Genomic DNA, 18,661 nt, shown 5'->3' on the forward strand with positions numbered 1-18,661 from the left:
TTAGTATCAGTTAATTTTGTAAATAAATTATTGAACCATTGTTTAAATCAGACGTATTTTATTGCCTAATTTCAACTCTTTCGTGTTTTAGGATAAGGAAGTTTTAATTTCACCCACTGACATCTTACGTGTGCGTTAGCCACCTTTTCTCTCCAATCTTCACCGAACTCGGTTCTTGCTACCACTTGGACATTTTCTATCTCTTCGCTATCTCTCAAAACACCTCGGTCAGCTAACCACCTCTCAACTCCATTCCAGGCGATCATAATACCATTGTCTGTACAAAGTTTAGGCGGTGGTCTGACAAATCTGTATCCCATCTGGGAAGAAAGTGTTTCTAGACAGTTTGCAATGAAATTGTTGCAGGCTGCGCCACCTGAGACTACCTGTGGAAAAAAATTGCGAAAGAATAATTAGCAAGATTGAAAACCAGCATATCTCGACGAAATTGTCTTGTTCACGTACCAAAGTCCGATTTTTTTCTGGAATGAGATTTTTCAACTCAATAAATTCCATGGCACGTTGCGTTCTGTGGCACAAATGACGTGTCATGGCTAATTGGAATCCAGCGCATAAATTATAAATATCTGGTACTAGTTCATCCCCTATTATGCCGTGTTTTTTCTCTTCTCTCAAGGTGTGTTTCAGTATAGCATTTTTCAAGCCTGAAGAGCTGAAGTTGCAGTCCTCCCAATGCACCATAGGTACCTCGAATTTGAACTGTTCAGGATCTGTGGCTCGACTAGCGGCCAATTCTACCGCCGCACCTCCAGACAGTTCAGAGAATTCTGGAATATTTCGCAACTTGAGTCTTCGAGCAGTCTATAAATACACCAAGTTATATGTGAAAATGTTGAAAATAATTTAGTAGTATGCAGAACAGTTCAAGCTCACTTTGTCAAAAGCTTCGCCAGGTGCATCGTCGATCGTTGACCCCAGCAGATAAAACTTGTCCACGCTTTGAGCTATTGCCAGTAAACAATGACCACCAGATATCAACAGGACTAGAAACGGGTAATCGATCTGAACAAAGAAACAATGTCATCATCAAGAAACTTCTTGACGCAAATTCTTGCTTCTTTCTTAAACTGTTTAAAGTAACGAGGCTGATGTTAGTAGCATTAACATATCGAAACATTGAAACAAAAATTACTACTTTGCATCTTTATAATAACTGAAGAAATTTAATTTACAAAACCTTTATTAACGGTTTACCAAATTTTAGGTAATCTCCTAGGGTTGCAAAATAAAGTTTTTCTAAAGATGTATCATTACAATAACGTTAAAAACTTCAGCCTGATTTAGAGTACTGATCTATCCAAAGAAAGTAAGTATTGCAGCTGATGGTGAGTAGAATACTTGAACTTTACTTAAAGTTACATTGTTCAAAAGTGGAATTACGCTTGCATCAAGTTTATTTGTAAAGTCAACCAACGTTTTCAACCATTCTCGCAGTCAGAGCATGTGCTTCCATGTGATGTATAGGAATAAATGGTTTATTTCCAACTCTGGACAAGTACTTTCCAAAATTAGTACCAATCAACAGAGACATAACGAGACCTGGTTTGACTGTCGCAGCTATGGCATCGACGTTTGTTAACCTCAAGTTTGCGGAAAGCAGAGCCTTTTCAACGACTTTGGTAATTTTTTGCCTATGTAATTCTTGAGCAAGAGGTGGTATTATTCCACCGTTACTGAAACAGTAAAATAAAATTAACACACGTTTTCCATCGAACAATTTCACAGCTATAAATTCTATTTTTCTCATGCTTTCATAGATTTCATGATTAAAATACTAACTCAAGGTGAACGCTCTGTTGGGAATGCAAAGCTTCTCCAAGTATCGCTCCATTACTATCGACAACTGCACAACCTGTATCATCACAGCTTGTTTCTATTCCGAGTATTACCGCCGGTTTATTATTACTCAATTTTCTAATGTTTTTTCCCACCAATTTTCTTGGAGAGAATATTCTTCCCACGCATTTTAACCCGGCTTTTGAGGTTAACATTTTGTGCAATTTGTACATAATTCGATTTTTACGATCGAAGAATATTCTTTCTTATAAACAAAGTACATTTACAACTTTACATATTGTTCGGTTGAATGACTCTACGATCACATCAAATCACCGGATACTTAGGCACACGTGTTTACACGAACTGTTTCCACATTTTCCAATTCTCTATTTACATCGTTGTGCATTGTGCCGTGTGCAACAAAGACAGCAATTATGGGTAAAGTACTTTGCATTACCAGCCATTCATAAGTTCCAATACTCAATGAGCAATATCATTGGTTGCATACAATGGAAAGTACGAGGAATACAATTTTGTGATTGGTGTCGGTTGGAAAATTGTGTTACTTCTGTCTGAATATTTAAATGTTGAAAATTTTCATTCCATAAGTATATTCGTTACTATTTTCATTCGTGATAAGATTTTTCTTGTGAATTAATATCCATTAAAAGGTAATTTCAAGTTTCATACGTTTTAAATTTGTGATCGTATATAAATATAGGAAAGTGCAGTCGTTCATATTTAGTTTAGAACTTTATTTGAAAATTACTTAATATGTACAATATTTACATAGCCTTAAGCAGTAACGACTAAATTTGGTTTTTTATCTGGAGTATCTTTTCTTTCACTTTTCTCAAAACGGCCATATCTGCTTTCGAAATTGCTCCATTTTGCTGAAAAAACTTTGTAAGGCATTCTGCTGCCCTGGATGCTTGCAATGGTGAAACTGGACTTTCTTCAAAGTTATCGGTGTCAGATTCTGAAAGTATTGAGAATAAAACCTATTTTTAGATACTCTAAAGTCTGAACAGTAAGTAAAAAATTGAAATCAGTTATTCTTCTCAGTCACGAATATTGACTGTACCATTTTCACTGTTATGGTTGTTCACTGCTTCAACGATGTCTTCATCGGATGGAAAGACTAGCGAAGAATCATCATTGTAAATCCAATCATCTATTACATCTAAACTAACTTCTTCCAAACTTTTTATTCTATTAGCAATTTGGTGAATTCTTTCGGAAGTTATTTCCTCTTCTGCTTCAGATGTCACATGTAATTCCTTTTCAGGAATATCCAGCATCAAATTTTTCCAACATTTTACAATTGTCTCCGAACTGGTTTCATCCCAAGCTTCACTTACCCAAAAAACAGCATTCTTAATGTTGATTGATTTCAACGATTCAACCAACTCTTTGCCGTCACATTGGTCGTTCAATATATGCATGAGAAGTTTATTTCTGTATCTTCTTTTTACATTCTCTATAATGCCCTGATCCATAGGTTGAATTAAACTTGTGACATCAGGTGGTAAAAACCTGGTTGTGATATCGCCAACAGTTAAAACTTCCGTTGATGGATGAGATGGTGAATTACTAATCAGAAGCATAGCTTTTTGAGGCAAGCCCTTCTCCCTTAAGAAATCAGAGACTGTCGGTACGAATTCCTCTTTGAACCATTTCTCAAAAATTGCGGAATTCATCCAAGCGCTTTTTTGGCGCGTATAATAGACTGGTAGCATGTTTGGCAATAAATTTTTTAATCCTTTAGGCTTCGACGATTTCCTAATAATAAGAAGCGGTATTTTGAGCGAGCTGTCGGCATTGCAACAGAGCATTACTGTTAATTTCTCTTTATTCTGATTGAATCCAAGTGCAGGTCTTTCTCCGTCGTTTGTCAGTGCTTCATTTGGCATAACTTTATAATTGAGACCCGTCACTTCGGCATTGAAAATTTGACTAGCTGTCAAGTTTTCATTCTTAATTTTTTTCGTGAACTGAGACTTAAAATTATCAGCAGATTCAGAATTAGGAGAGGAACTTTCGCTTGTAATTGATAACTGGCGGATGCCATACTTTTGTCTCCAATGACTCAGCCATCCGTCGCTGGCATAAAATTTCTCCTCGGCGCCGAATCTTTCATGGAATTCAAGAGCTTTTCCTTAAACAAATATAAATATCTAAATAATATTTAGTCGAGCTAATATGAACACTTGATTTCGTAAAATTATGATATTTGTGTCGAGAGTTGTCACAAACCCTGAGATCATTCAATTACTTATTATTCGATGAATTAAATACAAAATTACACTTTAAACTGTTTTATCACTAACTTTTACTAAACTTATTAAGATTTGGAGACAAAAAATTTATTTAAATCTTGCAATAACTAAATTGCCAGCTGGGAGCAATTCTATCATGTTGCTGCGATAATCGCGCGCATTGATGTTCGCTAAATTTTGAAAAGCCGTAATTGTGAACTGAAAAGTTCAAAAATACCTTTTATAATTGTACCAGTTACGGGATAACCCTTGGCCCACATTTCGGTGAACCACATGTACAGAGCCTCGTTAACTTTTTCGGCGCGGCCAGAACGGATTCGTTTTGCTTCCGTTGATATTTCGCTACATTTTTCAATTTTCTGTCGACTATTCCTCCATTTTCTGACCGTACTTGTGTCCACGTTATTTTCCAAAGCGACCATTGTAATAGAAAAACCTTCATCTATTTTTTTCAAAATATCCAATTTCTGCTGTGCAGTAAAACTGGCTAGTTTCTTTCGTCTTTTGGAATTGCACATATTCGTCATATTATCGCTAGTGACATTTGAACGATTCTTTTCCACCATGGTTTCCATTTTCGAATTACGTCAAACTCTTTTGTTTATGTCACGTGTTTTCGCGCGTCGTTTGGAAAATAGTCGAAATAGTCGTACATGGGTCAACGTAATGAAAGCACACCTGCTTTAATTTTCCTACGCGTACGCGTTGGCTGTAGAATTAGTAGATTTTCAAACATATTCGAAATCCGTTATTAATTTAACAGCATTTTTCATGCCATTTTTGCCGGTGTATAAACGGAATTTTGACTATGCATAAATATCGTGCAACAGGCGTCGAAATGTTTTCGACAAAATCTGATTCCGTCACCGAATTAGAATTAATGTTATCGTTCGTTGAACGACAAGCAGCCGCCATGATGTGGCTGTTGCTGCTCGCAGCGCCACCGTCAATATTACACACTAACGATCACAACGAAGTTTGGACTTGCGCGAAGCGAACTATCCTTAGAAGTCGATATTGCCTCGGCATCTGTAAGCAAGCAAGCGTCAGCTGCGACACAAGGCGTCCCTTGCTCGGCCATTGATTCCGAACTTTTATACACGAACAAAACGTAAGGTTAAATGAATCGTGTACGTTATTACTGAAAAATTTTCGCATTAAAGGTTTCGGCAAGTGGTTGAATAGTTATAAAACGACTGCCAAGTTTAGTAATTGTGAATTAAACGGGCGTAAGTTCACTTACATTCAATGACGCGAGCAGCTGCAGCTATCGATACCAAAGCCTGAATCGATATATGGTCAACGCAAGAAACAGAAGCCAAGGACTAGCTGCGTACGATGTCTGAACAGTGGTAAGTATTATTTCATACTTTTTGGCTAAGGCGGTAAAAATTCTCACTCAAATTGTTTCGCCGAGGCTTTGCGCGTCACTCGTATCGTTCGGTACGACAATTTTGCTTTTTGGCGTCTTCAAATTCCCACGGCTTCTAATCGTCGGTTGGACTTGGTCATTGAGGTTAGAACTTGCGGCGCTTAATGGAAGGCTCAAACGTATATTTTACCTTTACGTAGTTTATTTGAATTCATTTCGCTGGAGCTTTTAATATTTGCACATTACTCCGCTGATCGGATTGCTGTAATTATACTTTTCCCAATTCCATTGGCTCAAGTTTGATGATAATATGCGCGTCGGATTCTTGTAAAGGAATTCTCCATTTTTATTTTTTTAAGTGTAACTGATGCATAAGCCGTTCTAACGAATTTAGCTTCGCAGAAATTTCAAGCTTTACTTGAAATAGCTTGGAATATGAATTTAATGGTAATTTTTGGGCTAATTATTTTCAGTGACGAAAACTTGCTGGATGAGGATTTTGGAGATGAGGAATACGAGCTGGGAAATGACGAAGAGGAAGCGCTGTTAGCGGATGACTATGAACTTGAGACGGTGAGCTTGAAGCCGATCTACTATTTTGTAATAAAATAATTTCACTTATTACTGTTCAACGTAACAGAATCTATGTATACTTTTATAAAATCAATGGATTCTCTTATTAAATATCGTGAAACACAATAATTCTGTGACACAGAAGTACAGAGAAATAAATGGATGGACACAGGAAAATATCGATGCCGCATAACGTCAACAATATCTCTAATCTTGACTTATCGAAAGTATATATAGATTCTGAAAATCCTTTCTTTGAACAAATTTTCATCATCCATAAATGTCTTACGTATGTATTACATGTTGCTAGTTCAACCTCATAAGTGTAAAGAAAAAATGGTCGTACGTTGTGTTACCGAAAGTATAGAAATACGGACAATCAAATATTCGGCCAGAGGAGAGGCTTCCGCATTTTGGTACCCATGGAACACGGAGATAGTTTTCTGCCACCATCAATTGTTGCGATTACACATAAATGCTTGGCAAATCGATGCGACGATGTTGTCGCATCGGATGCTTTCACTTTTCCCAATAGCGAAGTATTTATATGGCATTTAGGCACGCAGGTCAATACCGATAGTTTCAAAACTCAATAACCGCCAAGAATCTGTTGGAGCGTATTATATGAGCGAAACAAGCTGCGCAATAAAAGCCACAGAATACGTTATTATTAAGCTGCGCAAATGCTGTGTTGATTAGTGTTAATGTGACGGGATATAATTTTAAGTATGGCTGTACACCATCTTCGCTATACTGTAGTCAGTAGATTGTTTTCAGCCTCGTCTGTTTCGTCGACCAAATGTCTCGTCATTTTTTAATACCGAGAACATATTGTCCCTTTACTCAAATGCAATTAAACCCCTGTAACTGATGTAAATCTCATCGATTAAGCTTCGCATCGATGCTGGATTGCTATAAAATATAGCTCCGCTTTCGAATCTATATAATTTAAATGACAATGCCGTGGTATATGCTAATATTGAATATTATTACCTCTGACTATGGGCATGACTGTTAAAACTGAAAAACTACTCGTGTGAAGCTTGGTTTATATTATCGTCTGTGAAAACAAGGTGCTCTTGCGAGTGTGAAAAAGTACAGAGAAGTAAACATGATTGCAGTCGAACAATTGTATTATTGATCAATTGGATGTAGAGAAATTATGAATTTCGACTCACTTTATTTTCACTGTAATCGAGTAAAGTTTGAATATCATTGATACATTGAACGTACGACTGTCGATCCGCTTACTTCTGTGATTTAAACTTTGATGCAATCGTTGGGAAGTATTTTCACTAATTATTAAATATGTATTTGGGATCTAGTGAGCCATGAATGACAATTCGTCGATTTGCTGTAAAAGTTACGTAGATTCCAAAAGAGTTTAATAGATCTCTTTACACGTACTTCACAAAGCATAATCATTCATTTTATCTGTATGCCAATACATTTATCTCTGCCAATGTTTTCAATATTATGAAATTTTATGAAATTAGTTACTTTGAATTTCGATAGTCCTAATATTTGACAACTAGTTTTTCGAATGTAAACACTTTGGAAATTACAGACATTAGGGTAAGGTTGCTGTCGATTGACCGTTTAGAAAATTATGTCGTATTTCTGTCATTTATCCTAACTAGATGAACCCAATCTTATCCTAATCTCATTTAAATTGCACTTTTTAGTGATTAAGCAATAAGGTTTAGTTTAATAATGCGGATAACAATAATTCGTTTCGTTAATTCATTCCATCGTTAAATGAAGAGTGTCGAATCAAAAATGATAGTAAATCTTGGAAATTTTTTTAGTTTGTAATTCGTAAGTGAAGAAAGGTAAAGAACATTTCCATTCAATCAAGCGATATCAGAGGATAGACTAATTCTCTTCTCACACTATAAACTTTCTACCAAGTTTCACACAATATAGCTGTAATGATTACGAATTTCTGGAGTTCTTTCTATGAGATGTGAAGCCCAATATGCATGGGACAACACTTTGTGCACTTTAGGAATCCGTTGCCTTTTACCACCACAATCTGTATTTGCAATCGCATTCACAATACAAAAATCACGTTTTTAAATTTGGAGTCGAATTTTATTTCAAATAGCTTTGCGCAAATACACCTGGCACAGCAGACTTACTTGCAAGACTGGAAACTTCAGAGGTCTAACGATAGCAACATTATCCTAATCATAAATGAATTAAATATGTTAATTTCCGATTTATGAAAAGCTATTAATTTGACTATAGTTGAACAATTTAATTATTTATGAATACTCAGAACTAGTCAGCCCCAAAAAAATAAAATACCCTTGCTATTATAATAACAAAATTTGCGGTTTCTATATAATATTGAATGCTGAAAGTAACAATCTTCATTGAAATAAGCAGGACTAGACATTGAAATGGTGGTTTTTTTTGATAAATTATTTAGTCATTACAAAAAAAACAGTGCATAATTTAATACCGTAAACAATTGGTTTATATCGATGAGTTCGAACTATGCGATTCGTTGAGGACAAAGTATAAATATTAATAATGATGTGTGAATTCTCGTGTATAAATTTCAAAATTTTTTTATATACTTTAGGATTGTTTGTTTTCATTTATAAATTATCAGAAAATATCACCATTAAGCTAATAAGTTTTCAAGAGACTTGTCTCTATGTAAAACCTATTTGCAAAAAATTTTTATTAATTTCAATGGTTGGTAAACTTTGCGAAAGTTTATTCAGTACTTTTAATATCCCAAGCATACGTATATATTGATTATGTTTTACAATAATGTTAAATTATATTTGAATATGGACACTGAGAGATGATAATCTTCAGTTGATTCGATTCGATTTATCCATTAGTCGAGATTATTAAGAAGAAATGAAGAAATACTTCACAGATTAGGACAATTATTAGGCTTTATTATCTCACGTTGTAGAGAATTAGACTAAAAAAAAACAAAAAATTTCATTCCATACTAACATTATTATGGCATGCGATATCTGAAATATCCTATAATTGCATTACTGAGAGTATTGGAGAATATTGAATCCAATGTAACTTTCACCAATTGTTACGCTTAATATGTAATGCATGCAATAATTTAACGCGATAATGAAAAATTATTGAGGAAAAAAAGGGGAAGAAGAAATTGAGGGAAAGAGAAAATAGTTGTACGCTGGTTAAAGATATTTGAGAAGAAGAAAAGGAAAAAAAGCAAACAAAGAAAACATACATTATATTATTAATTATTGTTAGAGTAACTAAAAAAAAATTGTATTTGAATAATGTAATTTCATTACAAATATTTGGCTATTTAATTCCCCGAGCAGCAGAGTAGCTATAAGGGAGAAGAGGAAACAGATGACGTATTGGATTTAGGCGTTACCGATGCTCTCGACGACTTAGAGGGGGAGGAAGAAAATGTAAATTATAGCGGTGTTACCGATAACCGTAACCATAACAACTATTATGAAGAGCGACACGAGAACGCGGTCATTTATCATTACGGACAGCACGATTATGAAGAGAATGTCGGTGGTGAGAGTGAAAATGTTGGAAGTGTGTCCAACAAGCCGGATCTTAGAGAGAAATTACAAAAGAGTGCGCAAAAAGATTTCTACGTCGGTAACGGCCAGGGAATGGAGGACGACGACTGCGAAGAGGCCAAAGAACGGCGGAACAGATTTCAAAACGAAAGGACCATCATTTCTCCAAAGATGAACAACGAGATTCCAGATTCATTGGAAAATGTCGTCACTTCAGAACAGTCACGCCCATTATTCAGGGGCAGGGGCAGGGGCAGGGGAATCAGAGGCAGCAGGGGCGGCAGGTTTATTGTGCAGAATATTCAAACGTTCAATCCAAGGTAAGCATCGGTATTTATATTAAACTCTTACTTTTCTTTATCTCTTATTTCTCATTGATTCACAATCGAATTTTGTGTAATCTTGGAAAAAGAAGTACTTGTAAGAAGGAGAAAAAAGATTGAAAGACAGTCGTGATAAAGACAATACACAAGTTTTTTGAATGTACGTTGCATTTCTGAGGTTTTTCTTTTTCTTATTTCAGATTCAATGGCCCGCGAGTTCCAATGCAATTCGAAAACCAACGACCGCAATATCGAGCGCCGTTACTTGAGAACAGACCACAGTATGCGCCTCCCGTGCCGCGAATGAATATTCCAAACCAGCAAATGACGCCCTTTCCCCAAAATAACGCTCAAATGGTTCCACCGTACGGGCAATTTTCAATGAACGGACCTCAGCAACACCCGAGGCCGCAATTTGTAGAGAATAGACCGCCGTTCAATCCTAATCAGTTTCAAGGGATGATCGGACCACCGGGTCCGAGGTTAATGGGACCGAGACCAGAGTTCGACCCTCGCGGTCCGCTGCTTGGTACCGCGCCTCAGCAAAACTATCCGCCTAATCAGCCGCCTCCTCAGTTTATTATACACAATCAACCACAGCATTTTCAAAACCAAGGACAACCGATTCCGGGAAATCCGGGACCCATGCCTATGCAAGGAAACCAACTGCCTGTTGTACCGGTTAATCAAGGCCCTCCGATGCAGGGGAATCAGCGTCCCATGATGCAACCCCATCAGGGCGTTCCTCTTCTCAGAAATCCCGGATCGTTGATGCCGGGACATTTGCGTCCGCCGATTCACAACCAAATTCCAGTTATGCAGAGCCATCCTAATGCCCCGAATTTACCCAATCCAGTAACGTTTGAAAATGTACCACCTTATCAAGATCCGCATTTCTGTCAGGAGGCTAGACCTGTTTACGATTCGAGACCAGTATACAACGATCAACCTCCGCCAAATCAGTATAATAACGGACCTCCTGTACCTCCTGCGCAGCTGACACCTGGAAATGTGCCCAACCCACTTCCGCCTGGTCACAAAATATTGATCAACCCACATTTTCGAGGCGCTGTTCAACCAACACAAGATTGTAATTGTCATTCTTTTACTCTAGTTCTAGTTCTGCGATCAGTTGTAATGAAAATCGCTTGAGATCTAGTACAATCTCTGCGAAATAATAATACTCACATGTTATGACGCAGCACGACTGCCATGGGATTCAGCGACTCAACAGCAGCAACCACAGCAACAGCAACCACCACCTCCATCAGCGTCGTCATCGCAGATCGTCAACGAATCGTTCATCCACCAACAATCCTCACAGTTTCAAGATCAACGGCCCTACAACCAGCCAGCAGCCCCGTCTCAACCGCAACGGGATTACAATCAGCCAAATGTTCAACAAAATAAAAGCGACGTCAGTATAATTCCTGGTTCCGTCAATCTTCCTAATTTGCGAATCGAATGGAGTATTTTATAATGCCATTTATGTTCTTAGGATCCCTATGCGTACTTTTCTGACGTCTGGCAGGAAAACAAACCACAAAAGACGCCATCCGTTAATCCTAGTAGTTCATTTCAGAATGAATCTAGTTACAATAAGGACAATTACTATAACAATTTTGATAACAATTACAAGTCACAGAACCAGTGGGATTCGAGAGAGAGCTATCAGGTAATTACCTCTTCGGTTTGCTAGTTTGGCGTTATATTCGCGCTTTCGGTCGTACAATTATTGTAAAACAAAAAAGCTTGCAATCTTTTAGTAACAAAAATTTTTTTGAATTACGTCAAGACATGCTGTTCACAAAGCACTCACAATGTTATGGACTATTCGAATGTAAGTAGTGTATATGTAGACCGCTAGTTGTCACAAATTACTCATTTCCATGGTGATTCCATGTGCTGTGTTGATGTTCAACTGAAACTACCACTTTTACCTGACGGAAAACAGTAAATCGAAATATCTCATCTGTTGAAGTAACGATTACTCATTTATTCCTAGGAACAGAGAGAGCACCAACCAAGCTACCGGGAAAGGGACGTTCATTCTCGTTCAAACACAGAACGACCTCGCGAGAGTCGGATTCCTTCGACAAATTCTAGTTATCGTAACGAAAATTATGACCTTAATCGTCAGCAAAGAACGTCAATTGGTAGCAGAGCTGCGCCCAGCAGTACACTGAGAGGAATCGTAAGGTCACAGCAAAAAAGAAGTCCCGAAGGATATTCGGACAGAGGTCCGAGGGAATCAAGTCCGAAAAGACCGAAGTTAAGCAACAGAAACTTGCACGAAGTGAAAACTGTGGATACTCTGCCAGGCGCAACTGGTGATAAAAAGGTATAGAGACTTATCTTATTTGCGATGTTTGCTTCGATAATACTGCGAATTTTGTAATACAACGTAATTGTTTCGGTTTTTAGACATGTGAGCCCGAGGGTCCGGAAATGAGGGAGTATCGCAAGAAGCTTGAGGAACAGAAACGTATGAGGGAAAAATTTCTACGGGAAAAGGAGAACAGGCGGAAAATCGCAGCTATGGAAAAACAGTACGACAAAGAAAAGGCCGAGATTGCCGCTGACGCTGGTTAGTATTCGTTATTATTTCAGTATTATAAAATCTGTCCGAAGCAAATTACATTTGCATTCGTAGAATCCAATTCATTCATCGCTTTTTTTTTTTTTTTTTCCTACAGAAGAATCTAACCAGGAAACAATACCAGTATCGGTTATAACAGGTGTCACCAAGGACCTTAAAGTTCGTCCAGCTGTCAGCAGAGGCCGAAGCCGCCCTGTCGGTGCACAAACCACAGAGGTATAGCTCACTCCGCATGTAAAATCCTCATATTTCTTATAGTCTAGACCACTGGATTAACTTGGAGTGATGACTTATTGGGTACTACTAGCCAGTGATCTAGAACCTGTCAAATCGCATAACAACGTCAATAGAACCGAGTAATAACATTCACATTTAATTGAGTGAAATCAAAAAATACTTCAATTATTAAATTTTCTCAAATTAATCGAATTTTTTCAAGAAGAACAAAAAAGATTAATCAAATTTTACGTGGCTAAACTCAGTCACCGTTATACACGTGATTTGTATATCATTAAACGCATTACAAGATTGAGAAAGAAAGAGAGAAATGAAATCTTTAAATCAAAGATTGTGATTTTATTCGTATATGTATATATACGGACATATATATATATATATATACATATAATATGTATTAACTACTATGTTACTCTATTGTTTTATCCTGTTTTAATGCCAGATCATACTTTGTACATGTTAATTTATAATATCGTATACACAGAAGAAAAAAAATTTCAAATAAAGTATTTCCATTACACTGTGATCTACCGTACTTCATACATATTAGGTATCTTTTTCTTTTAGTGTTGTGTGATGCCTACGAGCATATGCAACAGGCCAACTGCCAAAACTTAAATTGTTTCAATTTTTTTTTCTTTTTTTTTTTTGTTAACGTTTTATTTTTAATACTCTACAATTCTCCCCAGTATACAAAGTTATATCACGGCAATATTTGTCGTGAGTTTTTTTTTCTTCAACTTTTTATGTATTCTTTAATATTTATACATATATGTTTAAATAAAATATATTTATAAGTATACATTGTTTCATTTATTACCTCTATTTTTACGTACATTTGTGTGTGTAATTTGAATTAAATATATATATATTTGAATTAAATATATACATATGTGTATGTACATGTGTATATATAGGTATATATATATATACATATATGTATATCGTATCGTATATAACGCCAACTCCTCGATTTTTTGAATCTCCTTTCTTTTTCAATCCATTGTTAACGATTCGATTGATTGTTGAAAACAAATTACTTCCGAGGACTAATATTTTTGGTTTATAATTAGCATGGATATATGATTGAAGACACGTAATTTAGAGGATTTCTTGCTAACATGTTCATGTATTGTAGGGATTGGAGAGATCATCCGGTATGCGAATTGTGCGGACAATTCAGACCGTACAACCAACTTTGCAACCGACCGTCTCGAGTAAGGATGGTGAGAAGAATACGTCTGCTACATCTGCTGTATCTACAATTAAAGTCAACGATGGAATTCTGAAGAGACAAACCCCTCAGCAACATGGAATTCGAAGGGTAGTAATCCACAAGACACTGCCGAACACACAAAAGGTTGCCACTACGATACAGAAGACTGTGTCGAATCTGCAAAAACCGGTGCAAAAGATTGGTGGCAACGCGACGGTTGGAGTTCAGAAAACCATTTTGAAGAAAAATCTTGGAGGAAATGCGCAAGTGTCTGTGACAAATGCGAGCAAGAATTTAAATATGAACAACCAGAAGGTTGTTGTTAACACCCAGAGTAACCAGAGGGTTGTTCTTCAGAAATCTCCGCAGCAAACAAGGAAGTTAACGGAGATCAAGAGCAACGTGGTGAGGATTGAAAACTTGGCTGCCAGCACAACTGAAAATCAAATTCGACGGATGTGTCAAGGAATTGGCACGCTTGAGGTGACTATATTTACCTGAGAATGCCAAAAGGCGAGAGTTACCTTTGCCATTTCATTTACGTGTCAGAAATGACGAACATGTCAAATAGAGAGTAGAAAAACGTTACGTCGTATGATTTTGCAAATGTAACTCGAAACTTACTTAGATCTCTACTTTTTGTTTGCTTGTTTTACGTTGACATTTATATCATCTTTTTGTAATGTACAAAATTTGTTTTCGTATAATGTTGTGATAATCGTATTAACTCTGCTTTGTAGTGTAATTTTTCATCAATCTGTAATCAAAATCTACAGAACAAACGTTATTCAATGAGTACCCATAGACAGTTGATATAGATTCTCTTCATCTAGCATTTATTAGTTATGAAAATTTCTTTCACAGTGCATCTATTATTGTTTGATGAGACAAAGCCAAAGCCTTTTATAATTTAATCGGATAAAAATTCCATTTGTGGTATAATATATCCTGATAGTATATATTATAGTGATATAAAATAATATCAGAATAACCAGAGTGCAATTGATCTTTGCAATACCAAACTCTGTACTTATTTTTATTTAGTAGAGAGCAATCGAATATTAATCTTTACCATATTTTCATCTTCGACTTGTTTCACTAGTGTTTAAAAGAAAACATTAAACTATGTATTGCGTTAGCCAATTGGAAATACTGAAAGGTAGTATGCGAGATGAAAAATCAATCTACTATCTCGTATGAATCTAATCTTGAACAGCTTTACCGTGCTTCGGTTCCTTTTGTTAATGTAATAATTCACGGATTCATGCGCGTATCTCATTATTTCATTTTTGTTATTTTCTTCTGGACTAAAACAATTCACATTCAAATTTTTCGTTAAATTCGCTGCGGTCAAAGATCCGCAGAAGTGTAACACGCCATTTATGGATATAATGACACCTCTTTTGTTTTGAATTCTTGTCGATCGCCTTTATATCAATCATATAGCAATCCTATGTGTTATGTTATAATTATAGAAAGAGATTCAATTCAGTCCAGCACATTAAATATGTTTCATTTTGACCGAAGATACTTAGTTGCCAAAACTCATATAATTTCGAATCATTGACCGTTATTACATTTAGGTTATTTCATATTCGCAGTACATATGCACTCAGTATCCACCTTAAAATATTGTTTCAAAATTCATCATCATTTTCTCTTTAATCGAAATCTAAGGATATTTCGTATTTTCCTCCGAATTTTGTTTCATATCGTAGAATTAAGACATACTAATTAGATCTCGTCATTCAAAAATTTCGGTTCAAAGTTATTGAATTTATTTTTGAATCATTAGTTATAAGAAATACACGATACATATTTCATAGTCTTCTGAAATATTTTTGTTATCATTTTTACAAAAGATTTTATTGTTTTATTTTTCTTTCCTCACTTATTGTATATCGTATCTAATTTTTGTGAAGCAATTGAGTAGCGAGATATTAACTTACCATGTACAACGTAACGCAATGATTATTGTGAAATACTATTGCAATGCAAAAGTAAAACAAAATGTCTACGCTGTTTATTCATGCCGCCATTCATGCCATAAGGCTGATGTTTAAAGATTAATTGGCTTTCCAGACTCATGCGATCTTGAATTTAGATAAAGAGACTTATAATGTAATACTTGACACTCAATTTTTACTCGAATTATTCATTATGAACACATATTAATGTTTTTAACAAAGTAATAAAATTTCGACGTTGTGCATATTTTTTTTTTACATCATATCTGCATGATTGTGCATGGTAACATTTTTCATTCCTTTTATCGTTTTAATTCAAATTTTTGTAGTCTATACAAAAAAAAAAAAAATTACAATGCTATCGCTCATGCATTGTGTATATTATCGTACGGCATGAAATTTTTATACTTGGGCTGATTTTCTACCTTTGAAGATCGTGTGAAAAACTGGTAATTTTACTGCAAACATAAATGTAACAGAGTTATGAAAAGCCTGAGAATAGTTAGCAAATTTGACAAAGTCAATCAAATCAATACTTTCGATATAGATACTTGATACGGTGAGGCATTGTGACGGAATTTTTTTTTCTTATTTTCAATTTCACAAAGCTTTCAATTCTTATAAATATTTGTAAAAACTTATATTTGATTTTCAATTATTTTCCTTGGACTCATCGCATTGCAATAAATTAACTTGAAATATGATGATAAGATATTTAATCACCGATCGAATAATATTTTATGCTCAATTCAGGCATCTTGTAAAACAAGTACTGAAAACAATTTTTTTATATTTCATACCTACTTTTAAGTACATATCTATGGTTACGTTTATTTTTTCAAGTATTAAATAACCTTCATCTCTGAATAAATACAGATACTAACAGATTATTAATTTGTGGATATATATATATATTTTTTTTTTCTCACATTTTCGTGTTGTAGAGCATTCGCATGACCGAGGGCAGTGCTACAATCGTGTTTAAGACGCAGTCTGCTGCTCTTGTCTTTCACAAGAAATACCAACGTAAAATGCTCGACCTTTCATTGATAACGGTCCACCTTGTCCCACAAGCAACTGGAAACAGGCCGATTCCTACCGTTGTAAAAAAATCTTGAACATTGAATTATGTACATTGAGAAAATTTACATTCTATGCATTTTGATATGTAACAATGCAAACGAATAAGTATGTCTATATTTGTCAGGTCATGTAACTGTTTAATCCGTTCGACTAGAGAACGAAATATTATTTCCATTTTCAAATACATACAAGAAAAATACGTTTAATTACACTGCGCTACAATATGATCAATTGGTCGAAGGATCCAGAATCTTGCATAGGTTGAGAAAAAATTAGGAGCAACGGAAAGTTTATGGTCATATTTACGAATTGAGATTTTCCAAAGTGCGGGTATCGGTTTCGTGGTAGTTATGAATTGATTTTGTCAATATATGAAACACAGTGAGTTACAGTTAGTTATAATTAAGAAATATGTATGCTACACGAATATTATTGTCACAAAGATGATTCTATAAAAACAATAAATATTGGTACAGAGAAAAAATGTTGTGAAATAAATATAAAGAACTGTGAACAATTTAATAAAATAGGAAATCCGTGTACCCGATACAAAGTATGTATCCATTTAATTGTGTATAAGTCCTATATATTGAATAATATTGAAAAATATTATTTTATGTTTGAGTATAGGTAAATATTTACATGTCTAATTTTACCTGTTATCGCTTTATATTATCCAATTTATTTTTTAACGTTTACATAATATATATAATATGTAAATTTGAAGACACGTCTTTTCTCCATCTACATAGGGTATATTTGAACACATGTATGTATATAACAATAAATATACGACAACACCGTGTTACAATAATCACTTACAAGACTAGAAATGGATTATTTTATACTCGGACTATTTTCACCTAAGTAATGTACGTACTAGTAAATTTACAATTATGATTTTCTAATGATTATTAAATTTCAAGATCTGATTAAATCGGAACATTAATTCATTGAGAAAACAGAAAAGAAATACAGTAAATCAGTAGCTGATAAACGAGCGAATTTGAGGCAAAACATTAACATGCTCTCGGCGGAATCAAGTATAACGTAATATACGATGTAGATTATACGTTTCTGATTTATGATTATTATCAGCGATTTTACCGCAGGTAATGTTAAGCTATTTTAACGTTACAATAGTGTTGTAATAGTTAGCTAAGTAATAAGCTGAATAAGCATATGTTCTATAATAAATTATAACATCAATTTGAGAATTTGTTCGTAAGAGGAAACAAAGCAAGAATTTATTGTAATAAATGAGAATAATTTGAATTAGAAATTATTACCCATGGCAGAATACAAATTGCTGAGTATAATTGCATCTTTTGTTATTATTAATTGGGGTAGATTTGTGCCTATGTAGATGATACGAGAAACAAATAATAAACAGAGAGATAATAACAATAAACCCTGAATCATGGTAGAGGAAAAATGAAATTGCTTAAGGTATCTTTCAAACATATCATCAACAAGCACTATGTATATTGGTGAAGTTTTATTGAAGGGTAGTAATAATATCCTCGGATATGCAAAAAATACATCTACAGCATCATATAAAACCGATAACTAAGAAAATATCTAGAAATTTGTTTTCCAGCCGCATATTTTCATATTTGCTGTTTGCAACAACTCCAAATTATCATACGTAATATTTATGCCTTTCG

At 35.1% G+C, this 18,661-nt stretch overlaps 3 protein-coding genes across 9 annotated transcripts; 1 reads left to right on the forward strand and 2 right to left on the reverse strand.

Annotated features, from left to right (window-relative positions):
* Window positions 1–4: 4 nt before the first annotated feature.
* LOC107227167 (probable tRNA N6-adenosine threonylcarbamoyltransferase, mitochondrial) lies at window positions 5–2,258 on the reverse strand. Its single transcript, XM_015668258.2, has 5 exons — window positions 1,801–2,258; window positions 1,436–1,694; window positions 895–1,023; window positions 466–822; window positions 5–386 (listed from the first exon to the last, which is right to left on the reverse strand). The coding sequence occupies exons 1-5, from the start codon at window positions 2,028–2,030 to the stop codon at window positions 72–74; spliced, it is 1,290 nt and encodes a 429-aa protein (XP_015523744.2). The 5' UTR covers window positions 2,031–2,258; the 3' UTR covers window positions 5–71.
* A 282-nt stretch (window positions 2,259–2,540) lies between these two features.
* LOC107227398 (jerky protein homolog-like) lies at window positions 2,541–5,011 on the reverse strand. Of its 2 annotated transcripts, none has more exons than XM_015668902.2 (3): window positions 4,297–5,011; window positions 2,885–3,958; window positions 2,541–2,779 (listed from the first exon to the last, which is right to left on the reverse strand). In XM_015668902.2, the coding sequence occupies exons 1-3, from the start codon at window positions 4,652–4,654 to the stop codon at window positions 2,610–2,612; spliced, it is 1,602 nt and encodes a 533-aa protein (XP_015524388.2). In that variant the 5' UTR covers window positions 4,655–5,011; the 3' UTR covers window positions 2,541–2,609. The 2 variants fall into 2 exon arrangements, with proteins under 2 accessions (XP_015524388.2, XP_046594339.1); XM_046738383.1 differs by having other exon boundaries at window positions 2,541–2,801.
* An 86-nt stretch (window positions 5,012–5,097) lies between these two features.
* LOC107217563 (RNA-binding protein 33) lies at window positions 5,098–17,613 on the forward strand. 6 transcript variants are annotated; one of them, XM_015655250.2, is made up of 12 exons: window positions 5,098–5,431; window positions 5,925–6,024; window positions 9,354–9,889; window positions 10,093–10,982; window positions 11,095–11,309; window positions 11,391–11,567; window positions 11,688–11,732; window positions 11,898–12,233; window positions 12,317–12,479; window positions 12,592–12,707; window positions 13,867–14,427; window positions 16,856–17,613. In XM_015655250.2, exons 1-12 carry the CDS (start codon window positions 5,418–5,420, stop codon window positions 17,027–17,029), a joined length of 3,327 nt encoding a protein of 1,108 aa, XP_015510736.1. In that variant the 5' UTR covers window positions 5,098–5,417; the 3' UTR covers window positions 17,030–17,613. The 6 variants fall into 6 exon arrangements, with proteins under 6 accessions (XP_015510736.1, XP_015510658.1, XP_046594337.1 ...); XM_015655172.2 differs by having other exon boundaries at window positions 5,099–5,431; window positions 12,589–12,707; XM_046738381.1 differs by having other exon boundaries at window positions 5,099–5,431; window positions 11,904–12,233; window positions 12,589–12,707.
* Window positions 17,614–18,661: the final 1,048 nt, after the last annotated feature.

The sequence above is a fragment of the Neodiprion lecontei genome, chromosome 4 (genome assembly GCF_021901455.1).
Source record: "Neodiprion lecontei isolate iyNeoLeco1 chromosome 4, iyNeoLeco1.1, whole genome shotgun sequence".
NCBI lineage: Eukaryota > Metazoa > Arthropoda > Insecta > Hymenoptera > Diprionidae > Neodiprion > Neodiprion lecontei.